The sequence below is a fragment of the Gobio gobio genome (assembly GCF_949357685.1).
Source record: "Gobio gobio genome assembly, chromosome: 1".
NCBI classification, from domain to species: Eukaryota; Metazoa; Chordata; class Actinopteri; order Cypriniformes; family Gobionidae; genus Gobio; species Gobio gobio.
In genome coordinates this window covers 63,370,698-63,393,936 of record NC_137097.1, presented here as the reverse complement: position 1 = coordinate 63,393,936, position 23,239 = coordinate 63,370,698, and the positions used below count along the sequence as shown (strand labels likewise).

At 36.6% G+C, this 23,239-nt stretch overlaps 1 protein-coding gene across 2 annotated transcripts; it reads right to left on the bottom strand.

Annotated features, from left to right (window-relative positions):
• Positions 1 to 1,585: 1,585 nt before the first annotated feature.
• On the bottom strand, positions 1,586 to 19,517 carry prkcsh (PRKCSH beta subunit of glucosidase II). Of its 2 annotated transcripts, none has more exons than XM_079834549.1 (18): positions 19,470 to 19,517; positions 18,943 to 19,088; positions 18,729 to 18,845; positions 16,449 to 16,544; positions 16,299 to 16,356; positions 15,645 to 15,762; positions 14,166 to 14,295; positions 13,844 to 13,928; positions 13,681 to 13,759; positions 12,846 to 12,929; positions 11,931 to 12,089; positions 11,581 to 11,671; positions 11,403 to 11,472; positions 11,032 to 11,121; positions 8,626 to 8,700; positions 4,146 to 4,245; positions 3,891 to 4,064; positions 1,586 to 3,282 (listed from the first exon to the last, which is right to left on the bottom strand). In XM_079834549.1, the coding sequence occupies exons 2-17, from the start codon at positions 19,034 to 19,036 to the stop codon at positions 3,918 to 3,920; spliced, it is 1,593 nt and encodes a 530-aa protein (XP_079690675.1). In that variant the 5' UTR covers positions 19,037 to 19,088; positions 19,470 to 19,517; the 3' UTR covers positions 1,586 to 3,282; positions 3,891 to 3,917. The 2 variants fall into 2 exon arrangements, with proteins under 2 accessions (XP_079690675.1, XP_079690676.1); XM_079834550.1 differs by having other exon boundaries at positions 19,326 to 19,484.
• Between the last annotated feature and the right edge of the window lie 3,722 nt (positions 19,518 to 23,239).

Here is a 23,239-nt window from a genome sequence, read left to right as displayed (position 1 = left end):
AAAAGTTGAAGCTGTTATAGCTGCAAACGGTGGACCAACTTCATATTAAACCCTACGGATAAAGAATGGGATGTCATTAAAGTTCATGTGCATGTAAAGGCAGGCGTCCAAAACTTTTGGCAATATGGTGTACCTGAATGATGCACTTAAGGCCTGTTCACTCCGAAAATAGTTGTAAATATAAAAGAAAATGAGAACAGCAGCACAGAGAAACAATATTGGAGTCCACTTTTTCCACAATGATTTTTTCCAGCTGATGAATGATAAAAAGCCAATCAGAATCTGATTGACAGCCAATCAGAATCCATCCTGCTTTAAAGAGATAGAGCATTTAAAGCAGCCCACATGAAAAAATACTATAGTATATTATAGTAAAATTACTCTAGTAAATACTATAGTGTTTTTGAACCATACTACAGTAAATTGTATAGGCTATTATAGTATTTACTACACTTTGTTAATTTACTGTAGTATATTTACTATATGGTTCAAAAGCACTATAGTATTTACAAGAGTAATTTTACTATAATATAGGCTACTATAGCCTAGTATTTTTTCATGTGGGAGCAGAAGACGAAACTAGAGCACATGTAACCCCTCCGGCCCTACTCACCCACTCCAAGTGGACTCAAATCGGTGTCTCCGGCATGGGAGATGGACGCAAAGGCCGCAGTCTCTAGCGTCAGTCGCTAGTGCGCCTCTTGAGATCAGGGGTGTGAGGTTTACACGCACAGCTCTCACGCTTATAATAAACAAAACGGTAACACTTTACAATAAGGTTTCATTAGTTAACTTAATGTATTAACTAACCATGAGAAATTTGTTACTGTATTTGTTAACGTAAGTTAATAAAAATACAGCTGTTCATGGTTTGTTCACAGCTAGTGCATTAACTAATGTTATAAATATTTTAATAAAGTATTAGTAAATTGAAATTAACATTAAGAAAGATAAATAAATGCTTTATAAGTGCAGTTCATTATTAGTTCATGTTAACTAATGAAACCTTTTAAGTGTTACCAACAAAACAACCGTGTGCTGGAATGGATGCTTAATGTAGCCTATTGGTCAATATAATGTTTTTTTTCCTGAGAATATCTGAAAAAACAAGTTCGTCTTATACTCATGGTCTAGACTTTACTTGTCAATAATACACCTGCAACAATAAGTGGAGCCAACAAGTAGATCGCGATCACAAAAAGACACTAATGCTAAGTTGCTAATAGTCAAAGGAAAGCTAGCTAGCCTCTAGCCGCGTGACTGTTTGTGTGCCTTGCTGACGGGACCAAACTTCGCCCTTGTGATTTTAAAACATAAGACGGTACCCAGAGTTCAAAACTATAATAAGATTTCACTTCTACTGTTCATTAAATTGTTAGTAATTGTTGGGCTACAAGTAATTTTTATGTTATGCCAAAAAGGGTTTATTTAATGTGATTATTTGTACATTTTACCAGTATTTATCAAATGAAAAAAAAAAAAATGTAATATGAAAATTATTTTCAAATAAAAGCATTTTCTTTATAAAAATGAAGATTTGGTCTTCTTCAAAATGTACATCTAAATAAAAATGGTTATTATTCTTGGTGTGAACGGGCCTTTAATTCACAGACAAAAATAAGTGTGGAATGTTGGGCACTTTAAAACCTTATAATATTCATACCTTATACACTACAGTACATATCACAGAGAATATAGTGAGTAGGGTTGCCACCTTCAGTGTGGCAAAATAAGGGACACCCACGACACCCCCCCCCCCAAAAAAAAAAAAAATTCCCCCTAAAAAACAATTGCATAAAGGACAGATATAAAGAATACATCATGAAATGATTATTTCAACATTAACAACTTGACAGCTCAATAATAAACCATAAGAAAACATGAGATCAAGTACGTGAACTTGCAAGAGAACTCATGCTATATTATTTTACATTTGATTATTTTATTTAATTCTAAAGAACTCTTAGCTTATTTGGTGCACTTATGACGCCTCATGATGTTCCAAACCAGTATGAGTTTCTTTGTTCTGCTGTAGGCCTACACAAAAGAAGATATTTTGAAGAAAGTTTGTACCAGGCTGCTTTGGGGCACCATTGACTTCCACAGTAATCTTCCTATGTGTTCAACATAAAGAAATGTATACATGTTTGGAACAACTTGAGGGTGAATAAATTATGACAGAATTTTCATTTTTGAGTGAACTGTCCCTTTAAGAAGTCATTCTGAACCAGGCCTAATCACTTTTTTGAATTTTAAAAATGTTTATTTTCTTTGAATAATTTACTTATTTTGAAATTATGACTATTATCGTGTAATTATTTGTCCCATTTTTATCTAAATATTTTTTAAATGTCATAAACTTTATATGACAGGATTATTTATTAGGCTATAATCTATTAATTAACCTGTCTAAAAAATAATAATTCTGTCTGCCAAGCTCTGATAATGTATTGGAATATTATATTAATATATTATCCATTAAAAAAATGTATAGGCCTACCTTTAGAAGCACGGATGTGTCTGTCACATAGACCGGTCTGTCACCACAGTCAGACAGTCTGAGACACTGAAATGCTTCTCATAAAGTGTGCAGTTGGCCTGAGGTTCATCATGAGTTACTGGACAGACCCATTGATACCTTTTTTTCTATTCAGCTCTATATCTGGAGATCCTCTTGCGTTCTTCAAACGGTGGACGCGACGCGAGCTCGACATGTTTTCAAAAAACGCGCAAGTTTACAGCAGGCACACTCTGGCACAGCGCATGTTCTCGAGACTCCGCCGCTATGGCAACAAAGCCGCTAAAACGCAATCACGCACAAATGAGCTCCTGTACTACTTATTGTGAAATTGATTCTTTATATTTGCTATCAGTATTCTCCACACTGCAAAATCCGTATGTGTTTATTGAACTATGTGTGGACCTGTGTAAAATACGGGACAAATCGCGTCCCGTATTGGTTTGATACGGAACGCGTCATTTTGCTTGTAAATACGGGACGATTCCGTATTTTACGGGACGGGTGGCAACCCTAATAGTGAGTCATTTGGGACAACTAAGCATCACAAGAATTTTTCATATATAAAGTTGAATTTATTTTCAACAATATTCATGGAATGTGAAGAGATCAGATTTTAATCTATTAAAAACAACAACAAAAAACAACAACAACTTAATGCTCTCCCAAAGTCCAGCCTCTTAGCTGATCCAAAACTAATGGAAGAGGTTCTTAAACAGCTTGAACAGGAAATGAAGCTTCATTAGTTCCCACAGAGCAACAACCTACAGAACAGGAAAGAGAGAGAGAAAAAAGTTAATATTGATTTGTGACCACACACACAAACATTTAATGCTTTTTAAAGAACACAAAATACAATGCACAGCACTTTGTGGTCATAAAGTGATGATAATGCACCATGTAGATGGAAAGGATGATTTCAGGAAATCTGCAAGCTAGACTAATTGTATTTTGGAGAAAGTCACAGGCTTTTAAGAACAACTCCAGACAAAACATGATAATCTTTTGAATAGAATACCGGAGACATCCACACTTAGTTAAAGTTTTTCCAAATTTCATATTAAACAATGTTGGTGTAATCTTTGGTGGAACAAAGCAATGCTACATCTACATTTTATACAGAATTGTCGGCGGAATTAAATCAGTTGTTTTTGTACATCCGCTCCATGATGTTGCACTCAGCCTAAACAAAGGCTAACTGAATATTTTAAAGCAGGCAGCAAACGATCATCCCCAAGGCAAAACCCAGACCTAGACTGAAAAATACATCAAAACTATGATAACCCAGGACTCCAAAAAAAACAGACCTTGTTTTTCCTCCATTAATAGTGTTTCAAACATCTAAAATAAAAGTATTCATTTCGTGGCACACCATGCATCAACAAGCAGAGCGTAGAGTCTAGAGCTCCTCGTGGTCATGCGGTGAGAGGTCAGGGTTGGTTGGCTCTTGGCACACTGCAGGAGTGGTGAACTCCATCAGATATTCACAGCGACTCGGCTCCGACGTCGAGGTCACCACCGTCTCCTTCCCACATGTCAGCTTCACCTACCACACAAAGATACACTTTGCAGAAAAACTCACCGGTATGAATGGCACAGTGGGAGTAATGAAAGAACCAGTACTTACTGTAGTTGATCTGCTTGGACCTTGCCAGCACCCAGTGCCATGCTCGTATTTCATCACCAAGTACTTATTATTTTCAGGCCCTGACCAACTTCCCCATGACCTGCAAACATGAGCATCTCTCATTAAAGACGGTCAAAAACACTCATGCCATTACAAAAAAAAAACTTGTTTAAAAAGCTGGTTTGGTGGTCTTAGCGGGTTTAAGATGGTTTCCTAGCCTTACCAATCAGGTGTTTGGCTGGTTGGTAGATATGCTAAAATTTAAAGCTTACACCAGTAAATGGCCAATATTAAAAGCTCTTTACTGTTGTCGTGTGCATCACAATCAAAAAAAAAAAAAATTAAACACTAAAAATCAAATCAATCAATAAATGCTACATTTGAATTTAGACAATAGGGGTTTTCGCACTGGAGGAATGTTTTAATAGTTTGTATAACTATTGGCAGAAGCACCCAGTTTTTGGCGCGTTCGCACTGCAGGAACTGGGAACCATTTTAGATTAGCCCCGTTTCCACCGAAATCACCCGGAACAATTTGTACCAGGAACTTTTTACCCCCCAGACCTGCTACTGTCTGCGTTTCCACTGCGGTCTAAAGTACCGTGAAGATTAGGCAAATTAGTCCAGTGATGTAGGACTACGCGCGACTGCTCCACCCAGTCAGCGACGGACAGCAATTATTTTAGCGCGACACTAGCCGCGTTTCCATTACAGATTTGCGTAAAACTTTTGCAATATTTTCTTAGTCGCTAAAAAAATATTGCAAAATGACAGCGTTTCCATTAACTGATGTTTGCGACTAAAAAATTGTTTTCCTCTCGTGATAAATCATTCCAAAAATCATGCTACGCATGTTGCTAGGTTTATGTATATCCCAGCCACCGCGCACCATTATTTTTAATGGAAAGAGACGTGCGCGTTATCCAAGCATTGATGGCAGGGAAGGCACCTTATACTTGAGCGGCACATATGAGGTGTTATGATAAATTGTGGCATTTTATATTCTGTTGTTTTTTAGGAGATTAATAAAGAACTCATCCTCTGTCCAAACATACCATCATCTGTAAAGAATGATCGACTTTTACATACGCAGGTTATTGTGACGCTCTGCCACATACAGAGACGAGTGAAAAGTTTGAATTTGCATGGTGGTCACTCAGTTTTTTTTTTACCCCTTCGTTATTTTGGCTTGGAATTTCGTTCGTTGGAAATATAAACTGAATTTAGAAATGCTTTTGAAATTAAAAACTTTGCGTTTAATAAACAAAATATATTTTTGAAATGAAGACAGCATTTGGAGTGGAGTGCAAAAAAATCCGTTCCCTGAGTCCACGGCCTTTGCTGTTATTGTGAGTGTACACAAATAAAAGTAGACGGTTTACTGTTTATAATTATGTCTTGCACTTATCCGTATGGCTAAAAATAACGGAGTATTGTGAGTTGTTTCCGCTGGAATAAGGAAAAATCCGTCAAAAGGCGCAGACGACTTCATCGGACAGAGGGTTAAAGAAAACCAAAGTTCCTAGTTCCTGCGGTGTAAACGCGGCTTTATAGAAACACGTTTTGGGGGGACTTAAATGAGCTCCTATTACAGAGTAGGGTCTAACTCAGCACAATAGGAACTACCAGTGACGTAAGTGTAAGTTGATTGGCCGAACGCAGGCACCCGTAATTTTTACACATACCTAGTACAGGAACTAACTTCACGAACATAGAAAACGGCGAGATACAAAGCATTTACATAGCCTTTGTGTTCTTTTCTCAACCTTGATAAGTAGCATTGCAAGTTGTTATAGGAGATTTAGCCTCTCAGCCCTCCTTTTTGCTTTTTCAGTTGTACAACATACATGTCTACTTTCCATCTCCATTATCACAAAACCCACAACACAGCTCTGATCACAGCGTCCTCCATACTCCAGTATAGTGTTAATTTCGTCAGACGAGACGAGACTAAATATGTTCGTTAACGACCTTTTTTTCCATGACGAAGACGAGACGATGACGAGACTGCACCAATGTCCAAAAACACTGACTAAGACTAAATTAACATGCATTATTGTTGATGAAAAAGGACGAGACTAAAATGTTTTGCATAAAATAAAAACTAAGATAAAATCTCTCTTCATTTTCGTCTACAATTGTCTCTACTTTTACATCATGAGATGAATATTCAGCTGTTCAAAATATTCAGAAAGAGTTCCCGCTGTTGCTGGAGTACAGGTCTCTCTCAGACTCCGCCTGTCATCTCGCGGCCGCGCACGTGTGGTCACGTGGTTCCCGGAGCGCTCAATACCTCTAGCGCTGTGTCAGTATATTTGAATGGCTTAAGCCGCGTAAGTTACACAACAGCTTCACTTTACAGGTGTTTGCAGCAATTTTTGGTAAACAGTACAGCATAGTGTGCGTCAGCCACATTTACAGTATCATTTTATTATGGAGAGTGGTAGAGATCAACATTGTTAACATTAATATTAATGTTTTTCTTGTATTTAGCCCTCAGGTATTCCTTACTAATTAAGTCACACTTGTAATCATTGATGGTCAAATGTGACCATACACCTTAACTCTTTCAAAAATAAATAGCCTATATTTTAATTCAATAATATATTTTGAATATTTTGAGGAGATCTTTTGGTACTAAATACTATTTGTGCAATACTTATGGTCCATTAATGATCACTTAAAATATTTCTCTTCTAATATTTTTATTATTTATATTACAATTAGTGTATTAAGGTTAAAATAGAGAATTCCACTGCAAAGAGGCAAATTAGAGTCATTTTGTGGCTGGACAAATAAAAAAATTCACTTGTAATGCCATTACCCACTGGTGCCTGTATGGCTCTTTAATACATACACAGATCATAACTGCTTACTTATTTGTGAAATTTTGAAATGTTAATAATAGTGAATAGTAAAGAATGCAAGCAAATATAATACAACCCCAAAAAAGTGTAAAAAACATATTTTCCCTTATACTATGTACAGTAGGCTATATACATATGAATTCATACTGAATCAAGATCGAACTCGATATTTGTGCCCATCGTCTCATAAGATAATGCTGATCTACGCTGTAAATCAACCAGTTAGCTATGGTGTTGTGGCACAAACATGCAGGTTATATGTACTTTATGTAACTTATTTTGCCACAAAATATATTGAGTTTTCCTTTGACTAAAGCTAGACTAAAATGACTAGACTTTTGGTCGACTAAAACTTGACTAAGATACCTTGAGTTGTCTTTTGACTAAAACTAGACTAAAATGACTAGACTTTTAGTCGACTAAAACTTGACTAACAAAAAAAGATATGTGAATGACTAAATATGACTAAAACTAACAAGGACATTTGGCACAAGACTAAGACTAAGACTAAATTAAAAATAGGTGACAAAATTAACACTACTCCAGTAGTTGAATGACGTGGTTAAATGGCGTTGCTGTCAGGTGGCTTACGTCACTTTAGAGCTCCTATTGGCGGTGCGAATGCAGCCAGGAAAATGGCCCTAGGGGACTGTCCTGGTGTCTAGTTCCTAAAACTGACTTCCTATTACTACCTGGTGCGAAAGCCCCTAATGAGGCATCACAACATAATATATAGTACAAAAAAAAAATTCTAGGTTTAACAGATTAGATTTAAGTGTTATAAATTACTTCACATTTAGATTAACTTTAAATGAGTGTTAGATAATGGCGAATGTAAAGGAAAAGAGCATGAACAATTAAATATCAAATATCCATCGATGCCAATAAAATAAGAAAATATTGCTAAAAACCGATATGGCACATACACTACCTTTTAAAATGTTTCACCAAGGCCACATTTATTTGACCAAAAAAAATATTGTGAAATGATTACAATTTCAAGCTGCGGTCCTTAACTTTTTGTGCTCTAGCGGTTAATAAACAGAACTGCATGCTACCGGAGCTACTTCTCTCTGTTTATGTCTATGGCGAGTCACGCAGGGACTGTGCTCCTCCGCAGCGGTTCCTACCAGACCGCTCTGAAATAGTCGCAATATAAACACTTTTTATAGGTGTACCGTAATGATTCAGGGTAAGACAAAAACATGCTTTGGAAAAGTGATTCATGTTGTACATTCTCATTATATAATTTTTGTAAATCTTGAACACAAAAAAAAAGTTACGGACAGCAGCCGTTTTGTATATTAATATATTTTAAAATGTAATTCTGATGTCAAAGCTGAATTTTCAGCATCATTATTTAAGTCTTCAGTGTCACATGATCAAACTGCTTAATATTTTTGTGGAAACTGACATTTTCTTTCATGATTCATTAATGAACAGTATTTGAAATCTTTTGTAACGTTCTAAAAATCTTTACTGTTACTTTTGACAAATTCAATGCATCCTTAATGACTTTTTGTCTATTTTTTGTACTTCAGTTGAAAAGAGCCCCGAAACCTTCTAAACTACCTTGTCTTGTTTGAAGATGTTTTTTCCCCAATGTCTCTTACCCAAGGTTGGTCTCGGAGCCTCCATACTTGGGTTTCTGCGAAACCCGATTGAAAGGACAGAGTCTGTATATGTACCTGAAGGCAAAACGAACACACAAGTCAACATAGAAATAATTCACAGCTAGGGCTGCACGATTAATCATTTTAGCATCGATATCGTGATGTGCACATCGCAGGATGAGCAATGTCAAGTATAGGCAGTCCCTCCAGAAAAATGCGGCTTTTTTTGTGATTGTTGCGGGCAAAAATCCTTGATTATGCGGCACGTTTTCTTAAAAAATGCGATGAAAAATGCGGGATATTTATGCAATTTTATGCGATAAAATTGCGGGAACTTGCAAAAACTGCGGTTTGATGAGAAAGAGAAAAAAAGCACTACATCACAGAAAGTGCTGGAATATTTAAGTTCTCATCTTGTTTTATTGAAGACCTTAATAATGGCTCAAATTTACAAAACATTTAGTCAATCAAGTTCTGTAGCTTTACAAAAGGAATATGCTACAACTTCTGAAAAAATTAATAAATAACTTCCTGTTTTACAGATGTCGCTATACAAAACAGACATTTGAGTGCTTCCAATGCACAAAGTGCAATCTCTTAAAGGGTTAGTTCACCTAAAAATGAAAATTCTGTCATTAATGACTTCCCTTTATGTTGTTGGACACAAATTAAGATATTTTAGTTGAATTCCGATGGCTCAGAAAGGCCTCCATTGGCACAATGTACACTCTCAAGACCCATAAAAGGTAGCCTACTAAAGACGTCGTTACAAAGTCCATCTCACTACAGTGGTTCTACAATAACTTTATGAAGCGACGATAATAGTTATTGTGTGCAAAAAAAACTAAATAACGACTTATATAGTGATGACTGATTTCAAAACACAGCATCATGATGCTATGAATCATCGAGTCGATTCATGATTCGGATCGCGTGTCAAACTGCTGAAATACGTGACTTTGGCGATCCAACCCGCTGAATCGACTCATTGATTCATAACGCTTCAAACCGCTGAATCAACTCATTGATTCATAACGCTTCAAACCGCTGAATCGACTCATTGATTCATAACGCTTCAAAGCTTCATGATGCTGTGTTTTGAAATCAGTCAGCACACAGGGAAACTGCTTTGCTCTTTTGCTGTTATTTTTGTTGGCCAATGGGAGTTTGTGCTTCATCATGGTTTCACCGGTATCTATGGTTTCTCCACGGGGTTTGAAGCTTTTCGATGACGTTCGCGTCGGGTAAACACGTCACTTCAAAACGTTCCCATGGCAATAGGCGGAAATGGCGGCTCTTGTGTGAAGTAAACGAAAAATTTTCAACTTTCTGCTAATATATATGACTTTTTTTGCAACGAAAATGCGGGGATTATGAAATCATGATAGCCCCGCATATTTTGCACGCGGAAATAGACAATTTATGCGGCGAAAGTGCGGCGTATTTGAAAAAATGCGGCCCCCGCATGAATATGCGGACTTTGGCTGATTATGCGTTAAATCACGCGATCGCATAATCGCGTTTTTCTGGAGGGACTGTATAGGGATCATAGTTGATCTGTGATCTGTATGGACCAGGCACCACGATTTGAAATGCACATGATTTTCGGATTAATCGCAAAGTTTAACCATCAGAATGAAAATGTATCATTTGCACCCGTTTTAGGTCCTGTCAGTTTAAACATTAAAGTGATTTGAAGCAATTCGAGCACAATAAGACACGAAAGAGAACTAATTCCAGAAATCGCATGCTTTTTCGTTGTTGTTGTTGTTGAACGGACACTGAATTCCATTCTCTTCCGCCTCTATTTGTGCTTGAACGGACACATACACACTAAACAATCTCGGTGAGCGTCCTCATAAAGACGGTCACATATAGCTTACGTGGTGAACGTAAAAAATTGAGGAAGATGGATGCTTATTGTATTTAGCTCTTAAAGTGACAGCAGCCTAATAAACCAGCTGCTCATTAATGCACAAAATACAAAGCGAAAATCACTTTTGTAGCTTTAACAAATATGACTTAAATTTAATTTAAATACAGTGAAGACTATGCAGTGTTAGTTTACATTTTTCTGTACCCGATTACGGTTAGACTTACCGGAAAAACATAGGCTAAAGCACAGTTTATTTTTATTTGTATCTTTGTTCTATTTTATTGATCTAATGCTTATAGTTGGTTTATTCATTTTTATGCAGATTCACTCTCCAACAAAATCACCTCAATCATTCTAGAGTTATTCATTTTCCAAATAGAGCTATTCAAGTCATCTGGTGAAACTGTATTCATATAGCAATATATATTGCAGAAAAACTAAATATTGCATCAGTTTTTTTCCAATATCGTGCAGCCCTAATCACAGCACAAAAGAATCATTCCAAAACAACAAACTGTAGTTTCACTTACTCGCTAGTGCTAAGTTCGTAGCACTGGTTGTACAGGTAAGTGAACTCCCCATTAGGGCCGCAATCAAAGGACAGCTCTTTTTCAATATTTCTGCAACACATTCAAAGGAAATTTCAGCACAGTGCTCAACAGCAGAGCTCCCCGCACACCAGCATCAGGGAACATCGCAAATGCATCGAATTCAAGGACACAAGAATGGAGACAAACATAAGGGTTCGTGAAAGTGATGCAACCACAAGTCGAGGAAACGCAATGCACACTGTTGTAGGCATATGACGACCAATGAGAATTCCAGTTTCACTACATTCCCACTTGATTTCAAACTCAACTTCTTTTAACCATTTCCTGGAAGACTCTAGTATTGAACAAACCCGATTTGATCGTCCATCTCCCGAAGAGCTTTCTCAGCCTCCTCAAAGTCATCTCTGGCCTTCTGAGCAGCTGTGAACCAGAGAGCGGTTGGTCAGCAGAGACAATGAACAACTCAAAATCATCGTATTTCTCTGTAATGTACCAACAAATAGCCTCCAGACTGGCCGTTGCACCAACCATCGATGAGAACCTGGGTGTCCATGTCGTAGGGTGGCATGGCTTCCTCGTCGTCTTGACTTTTCTCTGGTGTCCTAACGGTGGGTGGGGCCTGCACAACACACAGTCACACTCAAATGAAGTTTTTTTTTTTTTTTTTTTTTTTTACACCTGCACAGTACGGTGAGCATGAGTTATAACACACTATGTTGCAAGACCTTTGCCATTGTGCCTTAGGACACGAGTTAAATGTTAAGGACGTTAAATGTCAAGCTGAGAAGTGTTAATAGAAGACTCAAAATGTCACAGCGGATGTAAACATCACTGAGGTTAATGCTTGCTCAGGTTTTCTGTGTGATGTATGCTCTCACCTTATCCTCTTCTTCATGATAATCATCTTCGTCATCGTCATCCTCGTCCTCTTCCTCAGAGCCATCTTCTTCTGGGTACGGCTCAGAGTCATTGTCTACAACTGGCTCCTTCACCTCATCGGCAGGCGTTTCCACTGGAGCAGGTTCCTCAGGCTGGGACTGAGAGAGAACGGAGGAACAGACATTCAAAATACATGTTAATGGGCCATTTAATGCCTAAAATTAGTGGAGTTTTTGTTTCAGAATGGACATTTTTTACTCAAATTTAGGTTATTATTGTCAAGCAATTAATTAAACATAAAAAAGAAATACAATTTATCAAATTAAAAGACAAAAGTACAAAATAACATCTAACTACACCACTGTTCAAACGTTTGGGGTCAGTAATATTGTTTGAAAAGAAATCAATACTTTTATTCAGCAAGGACACATTAAATGGATCAAAAAAAGTCAGTAAAGACTTTAACATTGTTGCAAAGGATTTCTATAGCAAATAAATGCTGTTCTTTTGAATGTTCCATTCATCAAATAGACTTAAAAATGTGTCAAAGCAAGTGTTTTCAACATTGATCATAATCAGAAATGTTTAAGCATCCAATCATCATATTAGAATGATTTCTGAAGGGTCATGTGACACTGAAGACTAGAGTAATGACGCTGAAAATGTACCATCACAGGAAAAAAAATGACATTTTAAAATATATTCTAATAGAAAGTTATTTTAATGTTTTTACAGTATTTTTAAGCAAATAAATAAAACTTTGAGCATTATAGACTTGTTTCATATGTGTGTGCGTGTGTGATCAACCCCAAACTTTTGAGCAGTAGTGTAAATATCATTTCCAATGTTAATTTTGTTGTAGTTTATCTTACAGAAGACACTAAACGTGGCATGTCTGCTTCTTTTCTACTGACCTCTGAGTGGTACTTGTCTTTAATATTGGCCCAAATATTCTCAAATGTTGATGTGTCCACCTGCTCAGTTCCACCCATCAGACCCTGAATAAAAGATAAAGCACAGATCAGAACTAGTGGCAGTTGAGTCAACCCATCTCACTGTATTTAACAGGGTTCCTACACATTTTCCATTTCTAAATTCTATATGTTTCCAGAGACTCCAATTTCCAAACAATTTTTTATTTACATATATGAATTTAGCAGATGCTTTTAAAAGTTTTATCCAAAGCGACTTACAGAAGAACAAAGCATTCATCATATTTAACATAATGTTTCATCAAGCATTGTTTTCAGCATTATTTTTGGTATATAGTACAGTCATCTGTAAATATTTTTATTTCCTCTTTTTTCCATTGGTTTTCAGTGATAACGTGCTTAAATGATGAGAAGAAACCTAAAATGCTCTATAAAACTGCATATATTTACGTCTGGCACATCAGTTTCATAATGTAAATGTGGCTGGATGTTGTAAAATCACCAAACAGCAAAGTACAGTCCAATTTAGATGATTGTTTTCTAGTTTATCTGTTGCTGGTTTGAATGGATCACGCACATTCATTTAGTTTTGTGTGAATAAAATGTGAGCCATTCGTGTTCAACAATCACTAAACATTTGACATGAAAAATCTCAGCTTGAATGATATATTTATTTTTAGAAATTCTTAATTTTATATTTCTGAGAACTGAATAGGGCAATAGTTTGGGAACACAAATGTATTTCCATACTCGGTAGGAATGCGTAGGAACCCTGATTTATTGGCTGGTGCATTATGACTGAGAAATGCAAAAATACCTGGGCCTCGGTTTCAGTAAGTGTGCCATCAGCATCTGGGTCCAATTCAGCATGGGTCTGAAGCTCAGAGACAGACACACTGACACACAGAGACAACATGTTATCTTATATTCATTCTCTATACACACAATCAGAGAGAAAAACCACAGTCATTGGCACTTACAAGCCATCTGCATTGTCATCCAGCTCCAAAAATGCTTCTGCCATTTTGGCCTTGTCCTTCTCCAAGCGAATAGCTGCCTTTTGCTCTGGAATGAAGATAAAACACAGATTAGACTTACATTAATGAGGAATCACTGATGAAATGAGCTTGCAAAAAAAACACCATAAAGTCAATACTTATATTCAGTGGTTTAATAGCATTGAAGTGTGAATGACTTTGTAGGCAAAATAAAATACTGTTAATATTAATATGGTAAAAACTATGAGAACTGTCTGGCTTAAAGTGATATGCATTTGATTTGACTATAAACAGCTGCACTCACCTTCCCAGGCCTTAAGGTGGCGCTCTTTAGCTTCCTTCTCAGGCTGCTCTGCGGTCTCTTTCACTGTTCTCAGTAATTCAACTTTCTCGTCAAGCTGTTTCTTATTTTCCTGCATATCAGTCACTTTAGCCTACAAAAAAGACAGCATTTTACATTAACCAAAATTCACTGACACTGTCTTTTTAAAACTGCAGTATAGAGGGTATGCACGTGGCGTCACCGCCAGCTGGAGTGACTGTGGTTTCGCCCCACTGAGTGGCAAAAAGACTGAGAGGCAGCATTGGTTTTCAGCGTGAATGTAGTGGAAAACACACAAAACCAGGCCCGGCGCCAGAGGGGTGGGGTTTGGGGGGTGAATCAGGGGAGACTTGGCCACAGACCACTTGGCCATCACTTCCCGTGAGTGAGGTTAAAATTCCGGCCGGGTCATAGATATATACATAGATACCTCATTAGTGCCTGCGTGGATTGCTCGAATGAGGAAACTACGTATACATATCTATGACCCGGCCGGAATTTTGACCTCACTCACGGGAAGTGATGGCAGTCTGGAAAGCTGAAGACATTCGTCTGATATGAGGTGATATAATTGCATAAATACGTTTCGGTTTCTCTCAGAAACCGATCGTTTCGTGTCTTAAGACATCAATGTGTCGTCACGAGCCACGGGGTTTAATTTGAAGTTGTCTGTCCATTGTTTTTTTTTACTCTAATAGAATTAGACCCCATTGACAAGCATTATATGAGTGACAGACGGCAACGGTTGGAGTTAAAAATCTTAATTTGTGTTCTACTGAAGAAACGAAGACACCTACATTTTGGATGCCTTAGGGGTAAGCAGAAAAACATCAAATTTTCTTTTTGGGTGAACTATCCCTTTAATATAACAGAACTTTGTGAGATCGCTTTTACTGAATGAATAACAGCTTTTATTGAATATAAAGGGAGCACTCTTGCGCGCTGTCTAGGCGATACAAAAATAATAGGCCTATAATATATTCAGAATTTGAAAAAACTTTTGTTTTCCATTCTTGACAAGCGGCCACAAACACGCTTCAATATATAGGCCCATCCGCATATAAATGCGGGATTCACATGAAATTGTGATGACTGATATTTATGTATCGTAATCAGGCTCATATAAATGTCATGAAAACACGATTTCTGGCTGCATGTCAATATCTATAAATGATCACTGGATCTTTGATAAGTTGTAAGGAACACTACATCGAGTCCAACCTTTAGTTTAAACGGATAACCGTTTGTTTTACTCGCGTTTTCCCCTATTAACTCCAGTCATGCAGCAGCTCTTCTGCCACTCGTGTTCCGGAGGGAAAGTGACGGCGATGCATACCCTCTATATACAAGAAATAATTCAATACTGGAACTGGATAATTCATGTTGGATGTGAGCAAATATGTGGGCAAAGCATTTTGACATCCTGGACTGATATGTTTGTTCATGCAAAGCAAATCTAACCTGCTTTTCTTGTCGTCCCTTCTTAGCTTCCTCAATGAGCTGCTGTTTTAGGAGAAAGCCCTCTTTGGTGATCTCAGCCATCTTCTGCAGAACCTCCCTCTCTTTACGTCCCAGGTCCCTGAGAACCAATTCGATATTTCAATGTGTTTTGCGTTTGTTTACTTTATATAGTCACTGTATTAAATCAGAAGTAAAAAGAGAAAAGTAAAACAATGAAATTGTCAATGTAATGTATGACTTCTAATGAGCAGTTCTACGCTCTCGTAAAAGTAATTGTGCACTGTATTTATTAATATAAAACATTTCCATTGTCAAAAACATTTTTGCAAAAACACTACTTATGAGGAAACTATAAGGGCCTGTTCACATAAGACACATTTTCATGTTAAAACTGTTCAAAGGCATGTTATAACAGCCATTTAGTTATAATTTACCATAGACTGCTAATATATACATAAAATGATTAAACCTGACAATGAGCTGCTGCTGTGAAAAGTTGGACTATTTTTATTTTAACAAGGCATCTCAATTTTGGCACAGGGGCCGCTGAAACATTGAGATGTGGCACAATGGCCAAGGACATCCGCAAAGTGCAAAAACGACTCCTAATGTTCGTCTCCCTGGAAAGCAATCACTTTTGGATCAAAAACTCACTTGCAGGTATTTTCACATTTGGCTCCGCTGTTGTACTCATCAGTAGTATCGCAGCAATCTGCCGAGAGCAAAAATTGTAAATGCAATGCCATTTCATTCCATTCGGCGAACACTGCTGAGGAGAAATATCCAGATGCAGAGTCATCTTACCACAGATGCCATCATTAATACGGGAGGATGGGATAAAGGTGGGCCTGTAACCAGCATTGGTGCAATGGAAGCTGCCATTCGGACAAGCAGCAGTGCCTGATGACAGACATGAACATCATACCATCAAACAATACTTTATCACCACTTTCTAGCCGTCATGGACTTAAGAAGGACAGACAATTCTGACATCTGTTGTAAAGTGATGTACTCGACCTCATGTCCCATAGGCTTTCTTTTATTGCATGGAATACAAAAGAAGATATTCAGCAGAATGTCCAAACTGTGTTTTTTCCCCCTCACACAATGATAGTGAATGGGGACCAGAAACAGCCATGGCCTCTATTCACTTTTATTGTATGAAAAAAAAAAAAAACGTGTGTATTCTATTTGATAGTTTGTGTTCTGTGCAAGAAAGAAAGGGTCTGAATTCCAATTTATTTGTTAATCTATACAGATACTTTTTTTCTGCTTTCTTAGCACATTTTTTAACCAATGAGGTTTGTTTTTGCGTGTCACGCAAGCATGTTTGTGTTTACTGTATTTTATGTGCTTTATGCATGCGTGTTGATCAGTGTTTACGCGAATAAAAGCCTAAATTAAAACTGATCATATTCATAGTTTTCACGTGACGTCACACGCTTATAGGAACGCCCAACTGGAGGGCAAAGCAAGGCTATACCCCATTGCCCACCATTCATTTTTACCAGGTTTGTAGTCAGTATTAATGTAGTAATAGTAAACATAACAAAAAAGGTGTAAACTGAATTTGAACTTTTAATATCACTGTTTTAGTACATTATAGCACTTTAAGGGTGGGTTGCACAAATAAGGATTGTTTAGCCTGTCGTCTGCTGCTTGATCAGCTCTGTAATTCGTTTTACTACGTAATTAATCTGTTTAAAACTCTTATCAACAAATCCTAGATTAGCATTAAACTTTGTTTAAAGGGATAGTTCACCCAAAAATGTAAATTAGCCCATGATTTACTCCCCCTCAAGTTATCCTAGGTGTATATGACATTCTTCTTTCAGACGAATACAATCTGAGTAATATTAAAAAAGTCCTGGCTCTTCCAAGCTTTATAATGGCAGTAATAGTTGCTCTGTTTTTGAAGTCCATAAAAAAATGCATCTCTCCTTCAAATAGTGTGCTCCACACAGCTCCAGGGGGTTAATAAAGGCCTTCTGAAGCGAATCGATCCGTTTGTGTAAGAAACATATCCATATTTAAAACTTTATCAAGTAAAGTTCCAGCCGACTGCCTTCCGTGGAAAAGTGTTGAAAGTGCCATCTCGCAATTCAATACGCGTTTGTCTTTCGATCTGCAGAGGTACTTTCAACACTTTTTCCATAAATTGAATACGGAAGGCGGTCGGCCGAAACTTTACTTGATAAAGTTTTAAATATGGATATTTTTCTTACACAAACGGCTCGATTCGCTTCAGAAGGCCTTTATTAACACCCCAGAGCCATGTGGAGCACACTATTTGACGGAGAGATGCATTTTTTTATGGACTTCAAAAAAAGAGCAACTATTACTGCTATTATAATGCTTGGATTAGCCTGGACTTTTTTAATATAACTCCGATTTTATTCGTCTGAAAGTATAAAGTCATATACACCTAGATGACTTGAGGGTGAGTAAATCATGGGCTAATTTTCTTTTTTGGGTGAACTATCCCTTTAATTGAATCCTTATTGGTGCTACCCACCCTTAAGTTTTTTTCACGTTAAATGTTTTAGAACATCCCGTTGTTTTTAGGGATTGAAAAACTGCATCAGTAGCTGTATGTGGATCATAAGTGCCCAAAATGTGCATCTTGTTCACATATATTTGATTTAAGACGGAAATTTGACAGGCTTGTGCTGCAGTTCAATGGAGTTCAATGGCGGTTTTGCCCCCCAAGGCTCCGGGACAGTCACGTGACTGAAAACTATGAATAAAGCAATTGTGTCTCTTCAGAATACTTTGATTACTGCTTGATTCAATTTCATATGGATTAATTTTACGATTTCTTCATGAACTTGTCGAAGCTTGAAAGTTTTGGTTGCATGGATGGATAGTTTTTGAACAACGTGAGGGTGAATAAATTACCATTTTCATTCAGAGTTAATTTTTGGTTGAACCATCCCTTTAACTAACCCTTTCAATTTAAAAAACTGCATTGTTCAGCAGACTTTTCAGGAAAACGTTTCACTGCTGAATGACTTTGATCATGAAAAGATTTTAATTATAGACTACTGGTTTAAAAAAAAGTTTAAAAATGAATTCTGTCAGTACCTGGCTCATCTGAACCATCTTTGCAGTCACAGTAGTCATCATTCACCCGGTCAAATGGAATGGTCCGGGATCCATCGAGACACGTGAAAGGCTTGTTCTCATCATAAAACGGTTTCTCTTTATGCATTTAAACAAAAGAAAGTAGGAGTTAAACCAGTGTAGCTAAACCAGGGCAAGTTTAATAGAGAATTTGAAATATTTAACATGACTTTACTTGACAGTGGTACTCCTCGTGGTCGTTGGATCTCCACAGGTGTCCCCAAGCTGACCGCAAAGACCAAAGTCAAAAGCAGGTGCAAGCAGGTCATGATGCCTCGGGAAATTAAGGAAAAATGCAAACTCCCACTAGAGGCGCGTGACCTTAGAGCACAATAAATATACAATGCATTGTTCAACAGTGCATCTAAACCCATCATAGATATATACATCTCATGCCAATGGTTTACAAAGAAGACTAAACAAATAATAAAATAAAAAAGCCAAATGATCATCGAAGATCAATCCGTCTTTAAAATGTCTTATTCGCATCATCCTAGTTTAATTCAATCTGAAATGGCTTCCGCACACACCGCCAACTGAATATACTGAAATACTCACTGATCTGAAACGATAAACAATACAGCATCACGATAGCAAGTAATACGTTTTAATAAACATCGCGCACATTAAATATGCAATTGTAGAATTACTCAAATAAATAAAAAATAAAAAATCATCGTACAACAGTAACTCATTACTTACTTCCGTGGAGCGCTCCTGCAGCCTGTGTGTTACGTCACCAAGATGAGCGGTGTTCTCATATGATTGGTGGATTCATGATGTGGTGGAATACAGCATTGTGGGTAATGCAGTTATTGAAAAGTACAACCGATTTTCAAGCTTTCTTTTTTTCTTTTTCTTCTTTTTTATCATCAATAATATGATTCATAATAGATCAATAACCATACATTTAGACAAAAGCGTCCCACCAGTATTTAAATACAAATACATACAGACAAATCATGCTTCCAACACTGACAGGTGGAATAAATCCCATTAAGCAATTGTAAACATAACCTTTATCCTGTTAAGATATATGGTGTGATAAAACAGGAATATTATATTTAATAAAAATTTTTAAAAAATTGGTCTAAATGGACTGTGTGGTGGAAAATCAATTTTGTTCACGTGACGTGCGAAAGGCGCGGTTTTTTCAGTGAGCCTGAGAGAAATTGAACGTTATATTTACTCTTCTAAGCTTCTTATAACTGTATAAAAAGTTGTAATTTTCTTTAAAAATATGGTTGTAAGGATTTAAGTTTGTGTAATTCATATCTGTGGAAGTTTCTCCTCAGTTTCAGTACTTGCAGGTAACGTTGGCGATCTCTATCTATCTATCTATCTATCTATCTATCTATCTATCTATCTATCTATCTATCTATCTATCTATCTATCTATCTATCTATCTATCTATCTATCTATCTATCTATCTATCTATCTATCTATCTATCTATCTATCTATCTATCTATCTATCTATCTATCTATCTATCTATCTAATTATCTATCTATCTATCTATCTATCTATCTATCTATCTATCTATCTATCTATCTATCTATCTATCTATCTATCTATCTATCTATCTATCTATCTATCTATCTATCTATCTATCTATCTATCTGTCTTTACTAGTAATGGTTATTTGAGCAGCATTAATGACGATTCATTCATACTGAATATTTCAGCCAGGTCAAAGGTAGAAAAGAGGAGGTCATGAGGATGGAACAATTGAGTGACATTTATGGTAAGAGGAAATGTTAGATTTTATTCATCTATTCTATACCCTTTGCATACAGTGGTTAGGGTTTAGTCAGTGTTATTTTATTTTTATTTTTTTTAAATCTGTGTTAGTTGTGTAATCTGTAACAAGTGTAATAAGAGCACATTACAGTTTTTCTCAGTCACTTTGGTACATTTCTCAGATCAGAATTGAAATTCTCAAAACGACCTGTTCAATCTTCACATCATTGTGTCACTTGTGCACATCAAAAAAGTAGTTGCAAATGCTTTGGTACGTCCATGCAAATGATTATGTACAATTGCTGTTTCCCACATTATCAGTTGCTTATGTCATGTTGATCAAAATGTATTATAATGGGTCTCTGTTGAATAGTCTCACCCCCCACAACATGTAGGCATTAGTTCATAGCACAAGTCTTCACATGCAAAATAGTTGAACAAGTTGTCATAATATGTCAAGCATATTTCTATACATTTCCATTAGACTTTTTTTGTCTAAAGATATGAGTTGTGATGTGGATGAGAATTTGTGGCCCAACAGACAGGAACGTCAGGAAGACTCCACTGTAATTCCTACAGCACTGCATGTACAGTTTTCCCTAAAGAGATTGTCCAATGTTTTTTTCTTTTCTGTTCTTTTTTTATATTCTATACTTACATAGTAAATTAATAAATGGTAATTGTTTTATTTTAAATTCAAAAACGTCAGGTTCAGAGTGTTTAAAATAATAAGCTAATAAAAAATAAATAAAACTACTGTCTATTTTTAAAAATAATATGCAGTAATTTGTTTGTCTCTAAACAATGTCAGTCTATAGGGGTCAGTAAAGTGTCACTGAGCAAAACCTATGGGCCTACTATATATCATAACTTCCATTTTTGCGGAGTACAATTTCATTGCAGATGGTTGCAAAATATTTAAAATTAGTGTTTACTCTCACGAGTTGTATAATGATGATGATGCACACAAATCAGCCTCATTACATGGGGCCATTACTGTAATATGAGGCGGGACACACAAAAAAAGAAGAAATTTGCACAGATTTTGCATTTATTAGAAAAATCGTCCTTTATTTGTATTTTCAACACACTTTACAGTACTGAACAGTGAAAGAAAAAAATATACTGGTATATATTTATATATTTGTGTTTTTATATATAGCCGTTTGCTTATTAAATGCATTTTATTCACAAAATGACAACTCAGTTCTCTCAGAGGAAAACCTTTCATAAAAATAATATAATATAAAATAACTTGGACACATTATACACATTACAGCAATATAATGTACAAATATTACAATCATTTTCCTGTGTTTTCTTTTTCATTTATATTATTACCATAACTTGTGAACAAGTAACATATTATTTAAAGCCCAGAGAATAATTTCATTGGAGAGTCTCATGAGGCATGACTTCAAAGTATGAAGAAAAACTATTCTCTGATTAAGCCACGTCATCGTTCTGACTGTCTCCTGGTCATTAACCTCACAGAAGTATTTAAAACCCCCATTAAAAGCCTTTACAGTGCAGATTATTGACACGGAGTAGCTGATGGTACTCGGAGCTTTAGCAGGAAATGGCATCGAGGACCAAAAAGACGACGTTTGGACCGAGCCATTTCAAGCGCTCCCCCTGTGCCGTGCTATCACCCTTGATATCAGCCAACACCTTCCCACAGAAAAAAATAAAGTGCTGGTAAAGACACGTTTTAGAAATAACTGATGATTAGTCTGTTTTCCGATACAATTCAAATATTCACATTTAATGGTGAAGGGAGGTTGACTAAAGTCCCCCAAACGAATGGCAGGGGAGATGACCGGAGAAAGAAAGGGGAAGGTGGAGGGTGCTTATGAAATTCCACAATTCAACTACAGTTCATTACAACTAAAAGTGATTCATCGTGACAGTGGTTGATTCTGAGAGATCTTTTCAAATTTACAATTCAACATTACAGTATATACAAAACAAGCAGTGATTCGTCTACTATTTATACTATATAGTAGTTTTGATTTTTAAACCATCAAACCAGAATGATACAAAAATAAAAACTGTACACAAACTGTTCAAAGAAAACACTTGTTTTTTCCTTTTGAGATCCAAAAAGAATGGCAGCAAGGAATTAATTTGAATAATTTCTTAATAAGAAACAATTGCTACAGTGTCGTGTTAAAATGGCAAATATTATTTGTTAGTGTAGTGCTCACAACGTTAACGAAAAGCCACACAACAAAGCAAATGTAATGGGAATCTGCACAAAGCGATCGGCTTTATGAAAATGCATTGACTTTCCGAACATTTATACCATGACATCCTCTAATCCTGTCGCAGACGAGTACGGTTATCGTATACGTACTGGTATGACCTCAAGTTACTGCTCTGACAGACACAGGCTTGTGTAAAGCTAAGCTACTGACCAGCAGAAACCAGCTTGATATCATTTTTCAACAAGGATGCTTGCAAACGCAACAATTGGTTTATTCGACTGAACTAAAACCAAACTAAAAAGTTCAGAGATGAGAGAGAGGCAATATTGCAAATCTAACATCAACCTGAGAACTCTCTCGTTCTCTTACTTTCCGCCTCTCTCTCTCTCCCTTAAAAGTCAAATATGCCGGACATGAAACACATTAGAGCAACAGTTGATTTTTGTGGGATGACCTGCTTTCTCTGTACTGTCTATAGTGACTTTGCCATGCAGAAAAAGCTACCCTACACCTCTAGATGGAGCTA